This window comes from Artemia franciscana, chromosome 3 (genome assembly GCF_032884065.1).
Source record: "Artemia franciscana chromosome 3, ASM3288406v1, whole genome shotgun sequence".
NCBI lineage: Eukaryota > Metazoa > Arthropoda > Branchiopoda > Anostraca > Artemiidae > Artemia > Artemia franciscana.
In genome coordinates this window covers 7,881,206-7,899,235 of record NC_088865.1, presented here as the reverse complement: position 1 = coordinate 7,899,235, position 18,030 = coordinate 7,881,206, and the positions used below count along the sequence as shown (strand labels likewise).

General features: G+C 33.4%; 1 protein-coding gene across 2 annotated transcripts in view; it reads left to right on the top strand.

The window, feature by feature from the left end:
• Positions 1-18,030, top strand: part of LOC136024828 (protein Skeletor, isoforms B/C-like) — a 257,728-nt gene that overhangs the window by 75,534 nt on the left and 164,164 nt on the right. For both annotated transcript variants that reach the window (XM_065700310.1, XM_065700311.1), the window contains exons 5-6: positions 13,560-13,769; positions 17,224-17,433. In XM_065700310.1, coding sequence (XP_065556382.1) covers positions 13,560-13,769; positions 17,224-17,433 — 420 coding nt within the window. The remainder of the gene's footprint in view (positions 1-13,559; positions 13,770-17,223; positions 17,434-18,030) is intronic.

Genomic DNA, 18,030 nt, shown 5'->3' with positions numbered 1-18,030 from the left:
TATCAAAATATAGCCAAGTTAATCTACAAGTTAATAATCTGATTTTTACAGTAATATATATATATATATATATATATATGAAAATGGCTGGTGAATATGACATTACATATACAGCTAGTTTGGTTTTCCCAGCAACTTATTGGAAATATTTTGGAATTATTAAACAATTTTCCATATCTATCAGTCTAATAGATAGTGAATAGCTTCTCAGAGTAGTATTGGCAGTTCCCTCATAGGCCTTCCCTGTTTTCCTGTGTCTAGTCTCAAAAGTTGACCTTATCAATAGCATTATGTGGAACATAGCCTGGACAATTTTAAACTTTAGGGTGACAGCGTTGCCAATTTAAAAAGACTGAACTACTGCTTTAGATTTAAAATTAGAGGTGTTAAGTTAAATTACTCGAAGTGTTGAACTTTGTCAGAGCGACTTGAACTGATATACAATGAATGATGCAAATGAAGTTAGGTTGAGTGGCTCTAACCAAAAGGGCTTTTACAGCTTGATTAAAAAGCTCGATTTACGTATTAAAATTGACGCTAATTGTACTATTCAAGCATATGCCGATGATGTTTGTGTTAAAATTACTGCAAAAAGTATAAGAATGATCGAACAAGTTGCAAAAAATGTTTTTTACTAATTTTGAATCATGGGCTGATAAAAATGAATTTACTTTTGATCAATCTAAAACGGAGGCTATTCAAACGAATAAAAATCAGGTACTTGATGTAATTTTTTTTTTTTTTTGAGGAACTAAGATTAAAATCCAGGATGACGTTAAATGTCTTGGGGTTATTTTCGATAGAAGCTATTGTGGAATTTGCATACTTCAGATAGGGTTAGTACTGCTAAGCAATATTTGACCAAATTATTATTCGCTGCAAAGACAACATGGGGCCTGAAGCCATATGCTCTTCAAAAGTTGTATATATCAGTTGTAGAAATTACCATTTTATATGCTTCCCCTGTTTGATTAAGAGCCCTCAGAAAGAAAAATGTTCAACGATTGCTTAATACAGCTCAGCGTGTTCCAGCGTGATTTCTAGATCTTTTCGTTCTGCACCGACTGAGGTAATTACAGCATTAGCGGGCGTATTACCTTTACAATATAGAGCTATTGAATTGGCTGTCGGGAGGTATTGCAAAAAAAGAGGCCCATCCTTCTGGCCTCCTTTAGTAAAGCAACTTTCACTCTATTGAAGAATTCTCTCCACCGTAGCACACAGTTGAATATATCGCTGAGTTACTTGGTATGGATTTTTTAGATAATGAGTTTCCTACTAGTTTAAATACTATTGATTTCAAAAATGTTCTTTATATTAAATGGCTCTGTCATTTTGAAAATGATATTAGTATAATGGCCTAGCCACTTTTTCACCAAAAAGATGACCTTATCTCAGCTTTAAAATATACTCCAATTTATAAATTAATCCTGCTCATTACTGGACATTGTCACATCTAAAAAAAACTGAAAAGAAAAAAAAGAAAAAAAAGAAAATTATAAAAAAATAAAAATAAACTAAAAAACTAAAAATAAAGAAAAAAACTAAAAAAAGATTAGAATTAAAAAACCAAGGATTACAACAATTCAAAAACCTTAAAAAAGAAAATCAAAACTTTGAAGCTTAGTAGATATCATTGTTAGAAACTGGACTTGTTTTAATAATCAGATATCTTATTGAAAAAACTGTAATATGAAAAGACAGCAAACTGTCTGCGGTTAGAACACAAGGGACAATGAGAATCCATATTTAGAAGCCTGCCACGTACCATGCTGGGGCCTGGTGGTGAAGCCGCCTGGACCCAGCTAGTATATATATAAGAATAAGCTGTTTGTTTGTCTGTCTGTCGACTGACGTCATGTTTGTGTGTCGACTGACGTCATATTTATCGACTGACGTCATTATGAGGATTGAACATTATTCCGTCATGAAGTTGTTTGTCGACTGACGAAATTACAGACCGGGACACCGGGACACAAATGACGACCGGGACACATGGAATATAAATGACGACCGGGATACTCAAAGAGAAATTACAGACTGGGACACCGGGACACAAATGACGACCGGGACACAGGAAATATAAATGACGACCGGGACATAGGGGCACAACTACAAGGGGGACGCCGGGGGGCACAGGGGGGATATATAAATGACGACGGGGACACAGGGAATGTTCGATTAGCAATCACCATCAACAAAGCTCAAGGGCAATCATTAGAATAATGAGGTATAGATCTGAATACGGATTGTTTTTCCCATGGACAATTATATGTTGCATGTTCAAGAGTCGGTAAACCTGACAATCTATTTATATGCACAGACAATGGGACAGCGAAGAATGTTGTATATTCGCAAGTTTTACGTAATTAAAAACATATATATATCTATCTATATTCACAGGTGGGACACAGGGACACAACTACAATGGCGCGTAACTAATATGGCGCGTAACGACTTACGCGCGTGGGGGGGCTTGGGGGGGGGCGCGAAGCGCCCCCACATATATACATATATATACATATACATATATATATATATGTATATATATATATATATATATATATATATATATATATATATATATATATATATATATATATATATATATATACCATTTATTTTCAAATAAATCAGAGAGATGCATTAAAACTTGATTTGAATAGAAATAAACCTGAATATGAGGAGGAATTTCCACCCAGAAATCCCCTGCTATTTGCACTATGACGACAAGCGCATTTAGATTTGCACAATAAAATATTGTATGTCAATTGTGTATAAATTATTGTGTTTAATATTAATTATATGTCTCAGTCTCCACGTTTGTCACCTGATTTGTACTTTAAAATATTAATTTTCAAATAGTAGCAGAGAGAAGCATTGAAATTTAAAATGAACAGAAATAAACCTGTATATGATTCGGGCTTCCCACCCTTAGATCCTCTGCTCTTTATGCTAGGACTCCATGCCTATTTAGATTTGCTCCTTTCTTAACTAAAAATATTAAATTATGTGTCTCAGTCTCAAGGTTAATTATCTGATTTGCACAATAAGGCACATAAAAAGACTTTTTTTTCAAATAAAAGTAGACAGTAACATTAAAACTTGAAATGAAACGAAATAACACTGTGTATGAGAAGGTTTTCCAACGCCCTAGCCCCCTGCTCTTTACACACAAGTCCCATAGTTCTAAATGAAAATTTTTAAACAAATACAAACAAATAAGGCCGGCCTCTTTCGAAGCATTAGAGAAATATCGTTCAAGCCTGTTGCCCCTGTCAAAGAGCATTCCTTCGTGAAGTGCTTGGGAAAACTTCAACTTTGGTTTGAGAGAAGCCTAGTGGAGAGAGAATAGTTTCTGTTCGTTTTAAGTTTTAATGGCACTTTCTAATTTCATTTAACAAAAAAATATGTTTTTTCATTTAATTTGGTTCGTTTCAATAGCATATCTAGGGCCAGCCCGAATGTAATAAGGGCACCAGCATCTTAAATCCCGCCATTTTCATCAAAGTTTAACTTTTGCCCAGCAAGCACTCTCCATTTCAAATGCAATTGTGTTCACTGTGTTGTACTTTTTCTAGTCATTAAATGGTTATTCTATTTACAACAAGACCGTATCCAGGGGGTGGCTAAGCGATTTGAACCCCCCCCCCTCCCATAAGTTCGTCTGACTCATAAAAACGTAACAAAAAAGGATATAACAAATTTTTGATGTGTTTATAAAGTTTTTGCGAAACCTCCCACCCTGACAAAAATCCTGGATATGTTCTTGATTTACAATGTCGTTGAAATTTATAAATTACTAAGAATAAATTAATAATTAATAATTGCATGTGCTGGAGGGGTGAATATAAGTAAGGTCAATATTCTGGTGTTGTACATGTTCTTAAAGGTAAAAGTATATCTCCTAATATATCCAATGTAAATTTATCTACAAGTAACGAATTTATCGAATTAAAAGTTCGCTAGTGTACTGTCAAATTTATACACGAGAAATGGATTAAACCTTACTGTGAATATTATCTGCATTCTTTGCTTTAATATCTCAGAGCAGACACGAACGTATGCCTACATATCCAAAAAAGTAATGAAAAACCAAGCTTCATTTACTAAAATAGGAAACACACCTTAATAAAAATTCCAATAAAGTTAAGACAAAAGTAACCTAAATACCAAAAACAGTAACAATATACCTAAACAACTGATTTATCAATAAGAGTAAATCTGGAAAAAAAACCCTGTTATTTGAAAACCCTTTAATTTTCATATATAAAAATACTAAAGGGGTAAAACAAACAAGCCTGGCTAGCTCAGTAGGTGTAGAATCCGACCGCCCATCTCGAGGTTGCGGGTTTGGGATCAGTGTGGGATCATTTTTTTTCCCTTTGGTACAAAATAAAATATTCAAATTACATTTCTTGTAAATTTACTGTTCATGTACTGTTTGTTAAATTAATAATTCCTAACATAAAAATCCTAACTTAATCAAAGTAGCGACTTCTAATATCAGGATTGCGGTTTCGGGATCACTGTTGTTTTTATTCCTTTACTATATAATAAAATATAAAAATATATTTTGTGGAAACTTTTTTAAATAAAATTAATGTTCAAAATTGATATTAGACTATTTAATGCGTGCAGATGGACAACAAATGCGATTAAAGGAGAGGGAGATCTATCTTCTTCACAAATGAGTCCCTCAAAAGTTGTTTTCTTAGGCAAGTCTACCGTGTCTGTCTTTGGGCTAGGGGATCGATTTAAAACATCCAGAGACAGTGTCGTTGAGAGGGGGAGGGGACTTCAAATTTTGTGCTGGGGCGAGGGGGCAAAAAAATTTATCTCATGTCCTCAATAAAGCGCATATGATATCTTTTTTTCTTTTTTATACCTGTTATCCTACACGCTTTACTTCTTGTAAAATCTGTAGAAAATTGTGTCGCTTTTGCAAATATAAGTTTTTCGTAAAAAATCAGTATATTAATAAATGCAACATCAAGTTGTATGTGGGGGGTTTGCTTGATTTTTAAGATAGATGTAAGTTTTTCAGATGTCTCAATCAATTTGTCCATTAAAGGCTGCTTTTGAAACAAGGGTACATTAAGAAAAAAAAATTCTTCAGTCAAACAATTCGTGGTAACGAATTGTAAGCTAGGAGCGACTCAGCCCAATAGTGACCCAAGCTCCAGAAAAAGGAATTTAGATAACAGTTAATGTGTCAAAAGAATGGGCTTTTTATGCTAATTCCAAATATATAAAATTAGTTAAGCTTAACTTTCCTTATCAAAGCTAGGAGCCTAAGAATTTTTTTCTGAATTTTGAAAAGGGGGAAACATCCTTAAAATGCCAGTGATCCTAATGAAAATTCCTTAATCAGATTCAGAAAATCAGGGAACCCTACAATAGATGTTTCAAGCTCCGATCTATAAAAATATGGAATTTTAAATTTTTGCCAAAAAAAGATCGTGGATTTGTGTTTTTTTTTTTCTCGGAGGTAATTATACCGAGAAAATAGTTCTGAAACAATTTGGCAGATTTTTGAAAAAAGGACTGAAACATCTCCAAAAAGTCAGTGATCATAATGAAAATCTCACCATCAGATTCAGCATATAAGAGAGCCTTATTATAGAGGTTTCAAGCTCCTCTACACAAAAAAGAGGAAATTTTGCATTTGTTCGCCAGAAGAAACACCACGGATGCATGTTTATTTGTTTTATTCTCATCAGTGAATGTATCGAACCAATAGTCCTAGAATATTGGGAGAGGGCTCAGTTAAATGGAAGTTGAAATTCCCCTTCCACGCTCCTTTTATCTTAAATGATGTCCGACCAAAATATTGAGAGTCAGCAAAGTGGTGGGCCGATTTTACGGCATAATTTGAAAAATTAACTGAAGTTAAATTTAAAAAGAAAGTTTTTTCAACTGAAAGTAAGGAGCAAAACTAAAACTTAAAACGAACAGATATTATCATCTATATGATGGGGGATTCTCCTTCTTCAACCCCTCTTGACGCTGAAATTGGACTCTTACGCCAAATTCTTTAAGAACGACTGAAGAAACACAATGGCTGTTTAACTGAAATGATAATCTTTTTTAAATCACTAAGAAACTTTAGCGCAGTGCGAGAGGGCTGAAGAGGGGGAAGCCCCTCCCATATACGGAATAGTTTCTGTTCGTCTATTTGGCTTCTGAGAATGAGAGGTTGCATAAACACTTCTATTGTTTCTCAGAATATTTGCTTAGTAATATATACCTCTTATTTGGGCCAAAATTGCTGTCTTAAGGACTAAATTGCTAGAAAACGTCATTTTCTGGAGGTGTGATAAGAAATATGTTAAATGATCTCTTTGCAAAAGCGTGTTGAGACAGTAAGTTTAAAAAAAATAGAAAAAAAATAATATAAAAACACTCTGGAAATACTCATATGTCCAAAAAAGTGGGAAGACACCCCTTCCCCTTATTAAATTAAAGTTCTCTTTATATTGGCCAGTCTATTTTCAACAAAAATGTATTTTGCCTTCTAAGAATTTACCAAGAATTTTTACAAGAGACTTTTTTAGGCAAATGGGTTAGTGTCAGTAGAAAATCTTCTATGGACAATTCCAGCTCCCTCTTCATTGGAAAATTTTGCCAAAGTCACCAACTATCCCCCACCGTTTCAAAGAAAGAAAGTCATATATAAAATACCATCTTCACCGACATTTTAAGAAACTACTACGTTTAGGAGCCTTAATCGTTGACTGGGGCTTAGTGCAATTCCATCGTTCTAATCTGATTCCATCAAACTAGTTCCAGTTCGTTGACGATCTTCCTAATCTGATGAGTAAAAAAGTCGATTTTTTCTTTGATTTATCATGATGACGGCCAGATAAAACTACTGTGGGAAATTTGAACGTGAGAATGATTCGTTCTATTCAATCTCTTTTTAACGGGAATGGGACACTCTCTATCTAGAAAGTCAGATTGAAAAGATTCAAGCTTGGATGGCAATTTATATGGGGTTTAAATAAGTAAAGAGACTATTTTGAAAAAAATATTAAGATTGATGAAGGACATTGAAAGGACGAAGTAAAGTTAATAACTGTATGTATATATATACTTATATATATATATATATATATATATATATATATATATATATATATATATATATATATATATATATATATATATATATATATATATATATATATATAAGCTCATAAGTTTATTAATCCACATTCACAAACAAATAAATAAATTAAACAACACTTTCGCTCTGGCGAAAACTGATGAGGGTTTGCGGTCGCGCCAATGTCCATGTAACAACTTACTTATTAACTCCATTATTTGCTTAAACCTCAACTATTTAATTAAAACTATTATAAATAAACCAAAAAAAAAGCATAACCTATATATATGAATAATTAGATAGGTAAATAACTAACTGAATTTAAAAAATAATAGATAAATAAAAATATAAAAGAAAAATATAAACAAAATAATATAATCAAGGAAAATGCCGAAGAAAAAAAAACAAAATACAAACGTGGAAAGTCAACAAAACCAAAAACCAAATAATTAAAAACCACAAAGTGTCAGTCGCCAATATCTGCGATTTGCACAAAATCCAACAAATTCTGTACTGCCATCGACGGATACTAACGAAGAACTTTAAAGCATTTAAAGCATAATGGGCCAATTACATAATTGTGGGGGTTGGATATGCCTAATATCCCTAAAGACACAGTTGCTGGACCGTTCTACTATGCTGAACAAAATGGTTGTATCAAAATTTTGACTGGATGCGTTTGGAAAATGAAAGGTCTTGATAAAAGGGCTCCTTGCCCTCTAATCTCTTAAAAGGGCTATAGAACTTTTAATTTTAAATTGTATTAGCTCCTTTAAAATATTCAATTATGTTTCTAGCTATTATAGAGTGCTTATATGCCCTTTTGAAAACCTGCATGCATACAGTTTTTTTCTTTAATTGAAACTCTTAGACATTCCCTAAAAGTTTCATCTTAGTACACTTAGTGTCATTAGTTACATTAGCTGTTTTCATAGTATTAAAAGTATACATATAGTGCCTTCTGGCTGGCTCAAATTCCTCCGCAACTTACCCTTAAATGTCTAAATTAATAATTGAGGTTGTTTTTCAGATATTGCTTTGTCACCTTTTTAAAAGTCCATACGCTCATGGCCTATTTTTTTATTTAATTCAACATTCGCCTAAATATTCCTTAAAAGCGTCACCTTAATACCACTAGCTTGCAAATTAGCAATAGTTGTAGCAGCATTAGCAGTAGTGCGCGCATAGCACCTTTGGTTTCTTCAACACACACTGAAAGTTTCAGGTTAATACATACCATCAACCATTCCTTAAGCATTGCTCATGACAACCTGTGCAGACAGAGTGTGTTTCAATTTAGTTCCATACAGTTTCTAAATATTCCAAATTTATCGCCTTAATATACTTGGTTTTAATAGCATCAGTAGTAGTAGTAGTAGTAGTAGTAGCTATAGAATAAGGCACTAAGCCTTAGTGGCAGTAGCAGTAATAGAGATAGTAATTATAGAAACAGTAGCAGTAGTATGAGTAGAAACAGCAGCATTAGGAAGCAAATATTTTCTTTTGGTTAGTTCAACAACCCTCACAACGAGGCTTGTTAGTCTGAACTTCACACACCAAACTGTTCCTAATATATTGCTGTTTCGCCCTTTTAACAACCTGCATACAGAGAGTGTGTTCTGATTCAGTTCTTCTCCCCCCCCCCCTCCTCAAAATGTCTTCAAAATTTCACCTTCATGACCTTAGGCATAGTTGTAATAGTCACAGTAGTAGTATTGATATTACTAGTTATAGTATTGAATAGTGGTAGTAACTGATATAGTAATAGTGGTAGTAACTATTGTCTTTTGGTCAGTTGAACATCCCTCTCATCAAGTCCTGGAAGTTTCGACTTCACACAATTAGCCATTGCTATGAATTGTTGATATGTCCTTTTGATAACCTATATGTTTATCTACTTTTTGAAATTTTCATCGCAATGCTCTTAGTGCAACAAGTAGTTGCAGTAGAAGTAGTAGTAATAAATGTTGAACTAACAGTACTATTAGCAGTAGTGTGCATAGTTGACATGATCTTCCCCTTTATATATTCTCTGAAAGTTTCAACTTAATACCCAAATCAATTCTTGAGATACGCTATTTTGACAATGTGCATGCACATAGCGTCTTTTGATTTAGTTCGTGTTTCCCTATAATACTATAAATGGAGTAGCGTAGTAGTAGTAGTGGCGGTAGTTGTAGTAGTACTGATAGCATGTAAATACTGCCTTTTTGATCATCACCCTTATCATATGCTGAATTTTCAAATCAAGATGCGCAATTATTTCTGTTTTGTACACTTTTCACAATCCGTATGCACATAAAGTGCTTTGGTTTACTTCAATACTCCCCTTAACATTCACTGAAAGGCTCACCAGAATACCTTTTTGTCTTCTTGGAAAGTGAAGTTCAAACATGCATACCTTTCTCAATAATATATACTATGTGTAAACAATGAACGAATTGCCTAACTTACAGCCCTTGTCCTGAGGACTGTGGGGAGGTTGAAATCCCCAATACTGGACCTTTCAACAATGCTGAACGAAATAGCTCTCTTAAAAATTTGATTGGATATATTTTTGGGAATGATCGGCCTGGGGGGAGGCTGAAGCCCCTCTATTCACTTTTGACTCTTAAAAAGAGCACTAAAATTTCCAACTTACAATCAAAAGAGCTCAATCCGATCCAAAGTTTATGCAACTACCCGTTCAGTATAAACCTTGTATTCCCTGAGCATAACTTACAACCCTTGTCTATGGGTTCTGGGGGATTGTGTCCATCCTACAAACATTGTTATACGATTTTTGGACTATTGGTATCAGAATGACTATCTCACAATTTCAATTGAATGAGTCTTGGGAAAAGAGGATGTCAGGGAGGGGGGCTAGCTACTCTCCATCGTGTTTTGAAGGGGAACTAGAACTATTCATTTCAAACCAAATGAGCCCCTTTAAAGTTCACACGACCAACCTTCCATAAAAACCTTATATGCCCCTGTAGCATAACTTACTATCTTTACCCCCAGACTCTGGTGGATTCTGTCCGCCCCAAAGAGCTTATTATACGATCTTTGGACTATTTTTGAGCAGATGCCTATCTCAAAATTTATTTTTATTGGATGCAGTTTTGGAAATAAAACTTAGAGGTGGGAACGGGGGGGGGGGCAGCTGTCCCTGGTTACTTTGACTCTTGGGAAGGGAACTAGAACATCTAAATTTCACTGAAATGAGCTCCATCCGGAGTTTATACAACCACCCTTTCCATAAAAACCTTATATGCCCTCGGAGTATAACTTACAACTCTTATAATGCTGAGGGATCCAGGGGGGGGGTCATCCTCAAAGACATAATTTCATGACCTTCCAACTGCACTGAACAAAATGGCTATCTCAAAATTGTGATTAGATGTGTTTTGGGAATCAATGGGCATGGAAAGGGGGGCTTGTTGTCCTCCAATCATATTTGACAATTAAAAAAGGCCCTTTCAATTTCCAGTCGAATGAGGCTTTTTTGAAGCTTCTACAACAACAAATGACCATCTCAAATTTACGGTCAGATGCATTTTGAGAAAATACGAGATGTCGGGGGAGGGGGGTATCCACCCTCCGATCACTTTGAATCTTAAAAAGGGTGCTAAAACTTCTTCAATCTAGTGAGCCCCTCCGAAGTTTATTCGACCATCTTTTCTATAAAAACCTAATACAGCCCCATTTCAGAACTTACAACCCTTGCCCCAAGGGTGGTGGAGGAGTAGTCATTCTCAAATACATAATTTTCAGACCTCTTAACTACGTTGGACAAAATGGCTATCTCAATTTTTTATTGGATGTGTTTGGGGAAATTCTGGGCGCGTGAGGAGGGTTAGTTACCCTCTAATCACTTTTGACTATTAAAAAGGGCACTAGCTCTTTCAATTCCAATCGAGTTAGCCTTTTTCAAAGTTTCTATGACAGCAAATGGCCATCTCAAAATTTTCATAAGTTCCATTCAGGGAAAATACGAGTGTGTGTGGAGGCGGAGGGGGGGGGGGTATCCACCCTCCGATAACTCTGAATCTTAAAAAGGGCACTAGAGCTTCTGATTATCAATCCAATGAGCCCCCTCCAAAGTTTATACAATCATTTTCTCTATATAAACCTCACATGCCCCCAAGGCATAACTTACAACCCTTGCCCTGAAGGCTGTGGGGGGAAGTCATCCTCAAAGACAGAATTTCTGGGTCTTGTAACTACATTGAAGAAAAGGGCTTTCTCAAGATCGGAATTGTTTGGGGAAATGTTGGGCGTGGTAGGGGTGTTAGTTTCCCTCCAATCACTATCGACTATTAGAAGCCCTTTGAATTTCCAATCGAATAAGCCCTTTTCGAAGTTTCTACGACATTTCCTTAGGTACGAAATGCCCTGGTCTAAAACCAAAACGAAAAAATAAATAAATAATACATTATGCCCACATCACTCTTTAGGCAGTGCTATTGCGCTGCCTACGATTATATACAATTAGATGTTCCATTAGTTGTCATTATGCTTTTCAAACCAAAGAATGTTTGATATAACACTGTTCTGTGGACATTAATGTTGACATTGCAAACAACTATTGTTTATTTGCCAAATTGTTTCAAAAGTATGTCGACAAAGAAACACAAACAGAATATTTCTTTTCGTGACGGTTAGGCAAAATTTCACACGTTGCCATTTAGCGGGGCTTCCTGTTATGAAACGATGAATTCTCTTTTCGTATACATTTCTGAAATTTTGTGATGATACTCTTGTTGCTGTTTTTTTTATATGTATATAAACTGTGATGGCAATAGCAGTGGGTCAAAATGTTTGTTTGCAAAGGATCTTATGAATTCAACAGTTTTTGTTTATTTTTGACCAGTGCTGTATCCAGGAATTGTTCAAGGGGAAGAGGGGAGTGAAACAATATAACTTTAAAAAATGCAGCAGAAATTTCTTTATATGTATTTTGTTACGTTTTTACGAGTCCGATTAGCATTTCAGGGGCGAGGTTCAAACCCTCTAACACCTTTTCTAACACCTAGTTAAGTCTCCCTGGATACGGCCTTGTTTTTGATGTAAAAGAAAATATTTCAGGTGCTGTGACAATTCTAAGGATCTAATTTCCATATTCCAGTTTGAATTATTTCCCAATATTAATAATAATAAATTTAATAAAAAACAATAATAAATTTGCATATTTCCTGCAAACGTACAGAAGAAGCATCAAAATACTGATTATTAAGCAGTTTTCACGAAATTACTCATACAAAAAATTAAATTCGACATTATTATAAATTGCTCAGTTTATGAAATGCCTAATCACCAAGAAAGTCAGGACAAATTGTTTTTATGAATTCTAAATAGAACTAATCAGAATGAGTCCAACAAAAGTTGTAAAGTAGATAGATCATTTTAGATAGATCGAGATCATTGTTATTTTATCAGAAATAAAAGCAACGTATCTCAGTTCAATCAATCAGATTTATTTTCAATGTCCACGGCATTTAAAAATCACCCAGACGTCTGCCTTTATATTCATTCTTACATGGCCTACTCAAAAGGATCCTAAGAAAGGGGAAAGGACTCGATTTGGTGAAAATTTCATTTTAAAACTAGGAAAAAGGAAGACTTAGCAGTTCAGGTTTACCTTTAAGATTGTTGCTCCTCTTGCTTTTCGACGATCAAACACTTCAATCCATTTTTTTGATCTTTTGTTTCAGTTGAAATTTCAGCTGCTGTAAAAAAGAACTGAAAATAAAATTTAATAAAGTCAATCAACTAAAATAAATAAAGGAGAAAAAGAATCAGTTTAGTTTTGGATTATTTCCCGAAGTACAACGTTCCTCTGTAAACAACAAAACAGGAAATTAACATTTATGTCGACATACAGTCCACAGAAACTAATTTAACCCTTTTAGTGTTGATATAAATCCAAATCGAACCCACAAATTCTTTGTTATATAAATATCATCTATGAATCAAACGAGGCCAAGATCAGCTTGCCATGTGGCAATTTTGGGTTAGCTACTAAATTGTGCGAGGGGTAGATATCTAACGGCCCTTGCATAAGCAAGCATTCTCTCAGAAAGACTAATATTCACCATTTTGTTTAACAGGAATGATAAAAATGATGTTGGTGATGCATTATCAAATTCATTATTTTGGATAGCACGAGGATATTAAAAGGAAATATTACTGAAAGGAAAATATTTTATACGGTTGAAAAATTTATATCTTATTATATTATTTAAATATTATGATATTTAAATATTATAATCTTGTTATAATAACATTACATAAATATAAATTATACATCATATAACTAAATTATATAACTAATTATATGTGTAATATATTTGTTATAGCTTTGTAACTTTATACATAAAATTTATTGTATCGATAAATTTTATGAATAAAAATTATAATAATAATAAAATCTTATGTATTTAAATGTTGCATTCGGATATTCTTTTAGGTTGATTTTGGCTCTCTTTTGTTTCCACCAAACATTGAGCCACCGATGCCGCAGACTCTTCCTGAGTTTAAAAGATTTGCTCATGGTGTTAGATCTGGGAATGTGACGATTCTTGACGAGAAGACTATTTATATACCCAATTTACATTATGATGGCGAAGGACCTGATGCATTTTTTTGGGTAGGAAATGGTACAAGCCCAAATCCTGAGGTAATTTTTTTTAATGGTAGGAAACCCAGTAAGAGCTCAAGTCTTCAAAAGTGGATTTAGCTCAAATTAACTACTTACAGTGCTAATTACACTTTTAAAAATATAATAGAACAGTGGCATTCCAAACCTATCAGAAACATGGTTTATTTATGATATTGATATCTATGTATTCAGTAATATGTGACCTTTCTGTTAAGTGAGAAGTTTGGTAATAGAAGGTAAAATAGATAGAATGTATAGATTGTAACGACTTCAGGACAAAACTCAAAGTATTACTTGTTAAGTAGTTTTTATGAAATTATTCATACAAAAAATTAAATTTGAAATTATTATTAATTGCTCAGTCTATGAAATGCCTAATCACCTAGAGAATCATGATAAATACTGGTCTTATAATTTAAAAACAAATATGTTTAATAATTGTTTTTTTCATGTATGGATTCTAAATAGCAGTATTCAGGATGAGTCCAACTAAAGTTATAAAATAGATAGAAAAATATCCATGGCACTACGCTTTTGTGCTAATATGAGTGGCATCCTAAAAAACTAAGAAATTTAACTAATCAATAACATCGACACACAGTTCAATATTAATGATTTTGCTAGGTAATACTAGATGGTATTGAATGTCCGTTTTCAAGTACCTGTTTGAGTTTTCGATTTAAAGGTCACGATGTTACTAAATAAGCATTTCAAGGAAATTGCTCATGCGAACAATAAATCTTAACTCATCCGCAATCGCTGAATCTATGCCGTGTTCGATCACCAGGAGAGTGTCATGACATATTTTGGCCCGATAATGAAAAAAGCCTATTTTTTTTCTTGTTTATATTTATAGATTCTGTACAGGAATAATAAGAACAAGTCTAACGGAAACTGGAAAGTGGATTAAAGTAGATATTTAGCACTATAGAATGTCAATTAAATCCTAATAATATTTATTAAACATTGCAAACAAGTTAAGGCTTTTACTAGGTAACACTAAATGGTGTTGAAGGTCCGAAACCAGAAACCAGAAACCAGAACGCACAGAAACCAGAAACCAGAATACCAGAATACAGAAACCAGTTGAAGCTTCCTCTCTTAAGAATTGATCGTGTGTTTTGACTTGGTCTATAGAATGGTACAGTTACAATCTTCAACTTTTGACACTCTTAGTAATAATAACCTTTAAGTGTTTTTATAATGGTACCTGTAGAGGTTTATTCTTGTTTTGTTGCTGTCCTGTAGCGATAAAAAAAATCATATTTTTAATTGATACATCCGACAATATTTAAAAAAAAATACATTTGCAACCCTTTTTTTTAAATTCATATAAACAGAAAATATCGACCAATTAAAGCACGCTCGGTTGTCAAGACAAAGCAACTTTAGCATTATTGGAGCTGCTATTATTACACTCACGTTCATTGTTGTTTTATCAGAAATAAACGTGTACCCCAGTTCAATCAATCAGATTTACTTTCAATGTCCAGGGCATATCGCCCACTCATAAAAACCTTATAAACCCCCGTGGCATAAATTATAACGCTATCCCCAGGCCGTGGGGGGTTTGTGTCAACCCTAGAGGCATTATTATCTGTTCTTTGGACTATTTTGAACAAATCACTGTCTCATAATTTCAAAGCTGTTTTGTACTATCTCATTATTTTTTTTATGAATTCTAAATAGAACTAATCAGAATGAGTCCAACAAAAGTTGTAAAGTAGATAGATCATTGTAGATAGATCGAGATCATTGTTATTTTATCAGAAATAAAAGCAACGTATCCCAGTTCAATCAATCAGATTTATTTTCAATGTCCAGGGCATTTAAAAATCATCCAGACTTCTGGCTTTATATCCACCCTCTCATGGCATACTGAAAAGGATCCTAAGAAAAGAGAAAGGACTCAATTTAGTAAAAACTTCATTTTAGAACTAGGAAACAGGAAGACTAAGCAGTTCAGGTTTACTTTTAAGATTGTTGCTCCTCTTGCTTTTCGATGATCAAACACTTCACTCCATTTTTTTTATCCTTTGTTTCAGTTGAAATTTCAGCTGCAGCAAAAAGAACTGATAATAAAATTTAATACAGTGAACCAACTGAAATGAATAAAGAAGAAAACGGATCATTTTAGTTTGGTTTATTAAGACTGTGGGAGCTAAATTTCTCAGATTTTAAATTTATTTGTTACATTCATTCTTTTTATTAAAGAAGTACAGCTTGGTATCTGCTTGAAAAAATTCTGTTTGTTTTCTTTTTCCTGTTTTTGTTTTATGCTGTTTGTCTTTGAGATAATATTTGACAGCCACTCCTCGATTTAGATTTTCCATTAGGATTTGGTGAAAAATTCCCTATCCAGACTGAAATCACAATATTTAGATCTAAAAAACTATTATTTTTTCTTTCTTATTATCATTACCATCCATGAAAAATATCCTTCAAAGGGGTACAATCATAAAAAGTTTTAATTGTATGTTTTTTTTTTAATCTTATGACAGTAGTCCTACCCTTACTTTTAATAAAGGAATTGACTGAGGCCTGTATTCAAAATATGCATATTTATTTTTTTATTCTAGTGGCTGATAATTTTCTTTGACTTTACACTCGTAATTCATTTTATTTGCATCAAAAAAAAAGAAAAAAGGGGGATGAGATAAAATAGTAAATGGTAATAAATAGTTAAAGTAAATAATAAAAATAAGAAAGAAGAAATAAAAAGGAAACAATTATTTGTAATGATATGTTAGGTGCCCAAATTTTAATGCTTAAAAGGAAATATAAATGCTTAAATGGAAATATAAAGAAGTAAATATAGAGAGGTAAAAATATAAAGAACCAGTGCTCTCGCACGTAGGAGACGGTTAAGGGGGAAATTTAGGAGAAGGTTAAAGGAAAAATAAAGGGTTGAAGAGGGTTAAAAGAAAAGGGTTAATCCCTAAGATTTCTTTCAAGAAGGGAGTGGAGATCTAGAATATTTTCGTAAAATTATGTTCTATAAGCTTATGTTATACTATGAGATATGCAAGATTATTTTGTCAATCTAATAAAACTAGGTGTTCTATTTTGAAAAAAATAGTTCTTTTATGTTAAAATCTTTTCAACTTGATATTTAACTCCTTCCACTGAGCATTAAATTTTTGTCTGTTTAAGCTAAATTTAGAATCAAATTAATTTATCCTAATGAAATTAAATTAAACCTTTTTTCTTAGTGGAATTAAATTTAGAACTAAATTTAATTGTTTTAATTAAATAAATTCTGTTATATGTTTAATTAAATTTTTATTATTTATAGTTTGGCGGAGTTGGTGTCTTTTGTCAAGTCCTTGCCATATCTACAACCAATCCTAAAATGACATGGTTTGCTTATTTTATACATTTTCAGCCTTGGGGGCTGATGAAGCAAACCCGTTTCCTTAAGTACAAAAGATTTATATTAACTTCCCTATTTATACGAGACTTTTTGTTATAGGGCATCAAAGTGGCAAATGAAGTAGGAAGTTTTGATTTGCTAAGGAGTTACCATGGTGAAGATATTGAAATCCAACTGCCAGGAGATTTCACCATTCATGACATTGAATATTTGTCAATATGGTGTATCAGATACAGAGAGAATTTCGGTCATGTTATTATTCCCAAAAATTTACAAGTTCCACCTGCTCTTGGCCAGACTAAGCTCACGGTAATCACTCTTTTAATGCATACTCATATTGTGTATATAAATCAGAGGATTTGAGGGGGGAGATAATTAACTTCGGAGAAACTTAACTGTTAATAAAGTGGGTAACGCAAAGTAGGGGATGTTTTGAATTTGTTGTAAAGTTGGGTGTAGGTTTCCAAAACTAACTTTTGAAAAATTTAATTCCTTACTCCGCATTTAAGTCACTTTATTTTACTTTAGTACACCCTCATTTTTATTATGCGCGATTTGTTTATCTAAATACTTCTCAGCCTAATCTTATTCCTCTTCAAAAGATAGAACAAAGGCTGCTCGTATTATTAAGTCGTTTCTACCATCTCCTTCCCTTTTGCCAAATCAATCAAGAACAGAATCATTATATATAATTTCGGGTATTCTTCCCATGCCCGTTTCTACTCGATCGAAGTCTCGTTTATTAATCTCTTTACCAAAATGCAAGAGGTCAATATGGTCGAAGTACATTACATATATAGTTGTAACTTTGTCACTTACTGCCACTAGATCTCGGCTCCAAATTCTGATCATAGAATGCTTCAAAAATTAAAAATCTATTTTTAGTGAAGGAAGGTGTTTTGTATT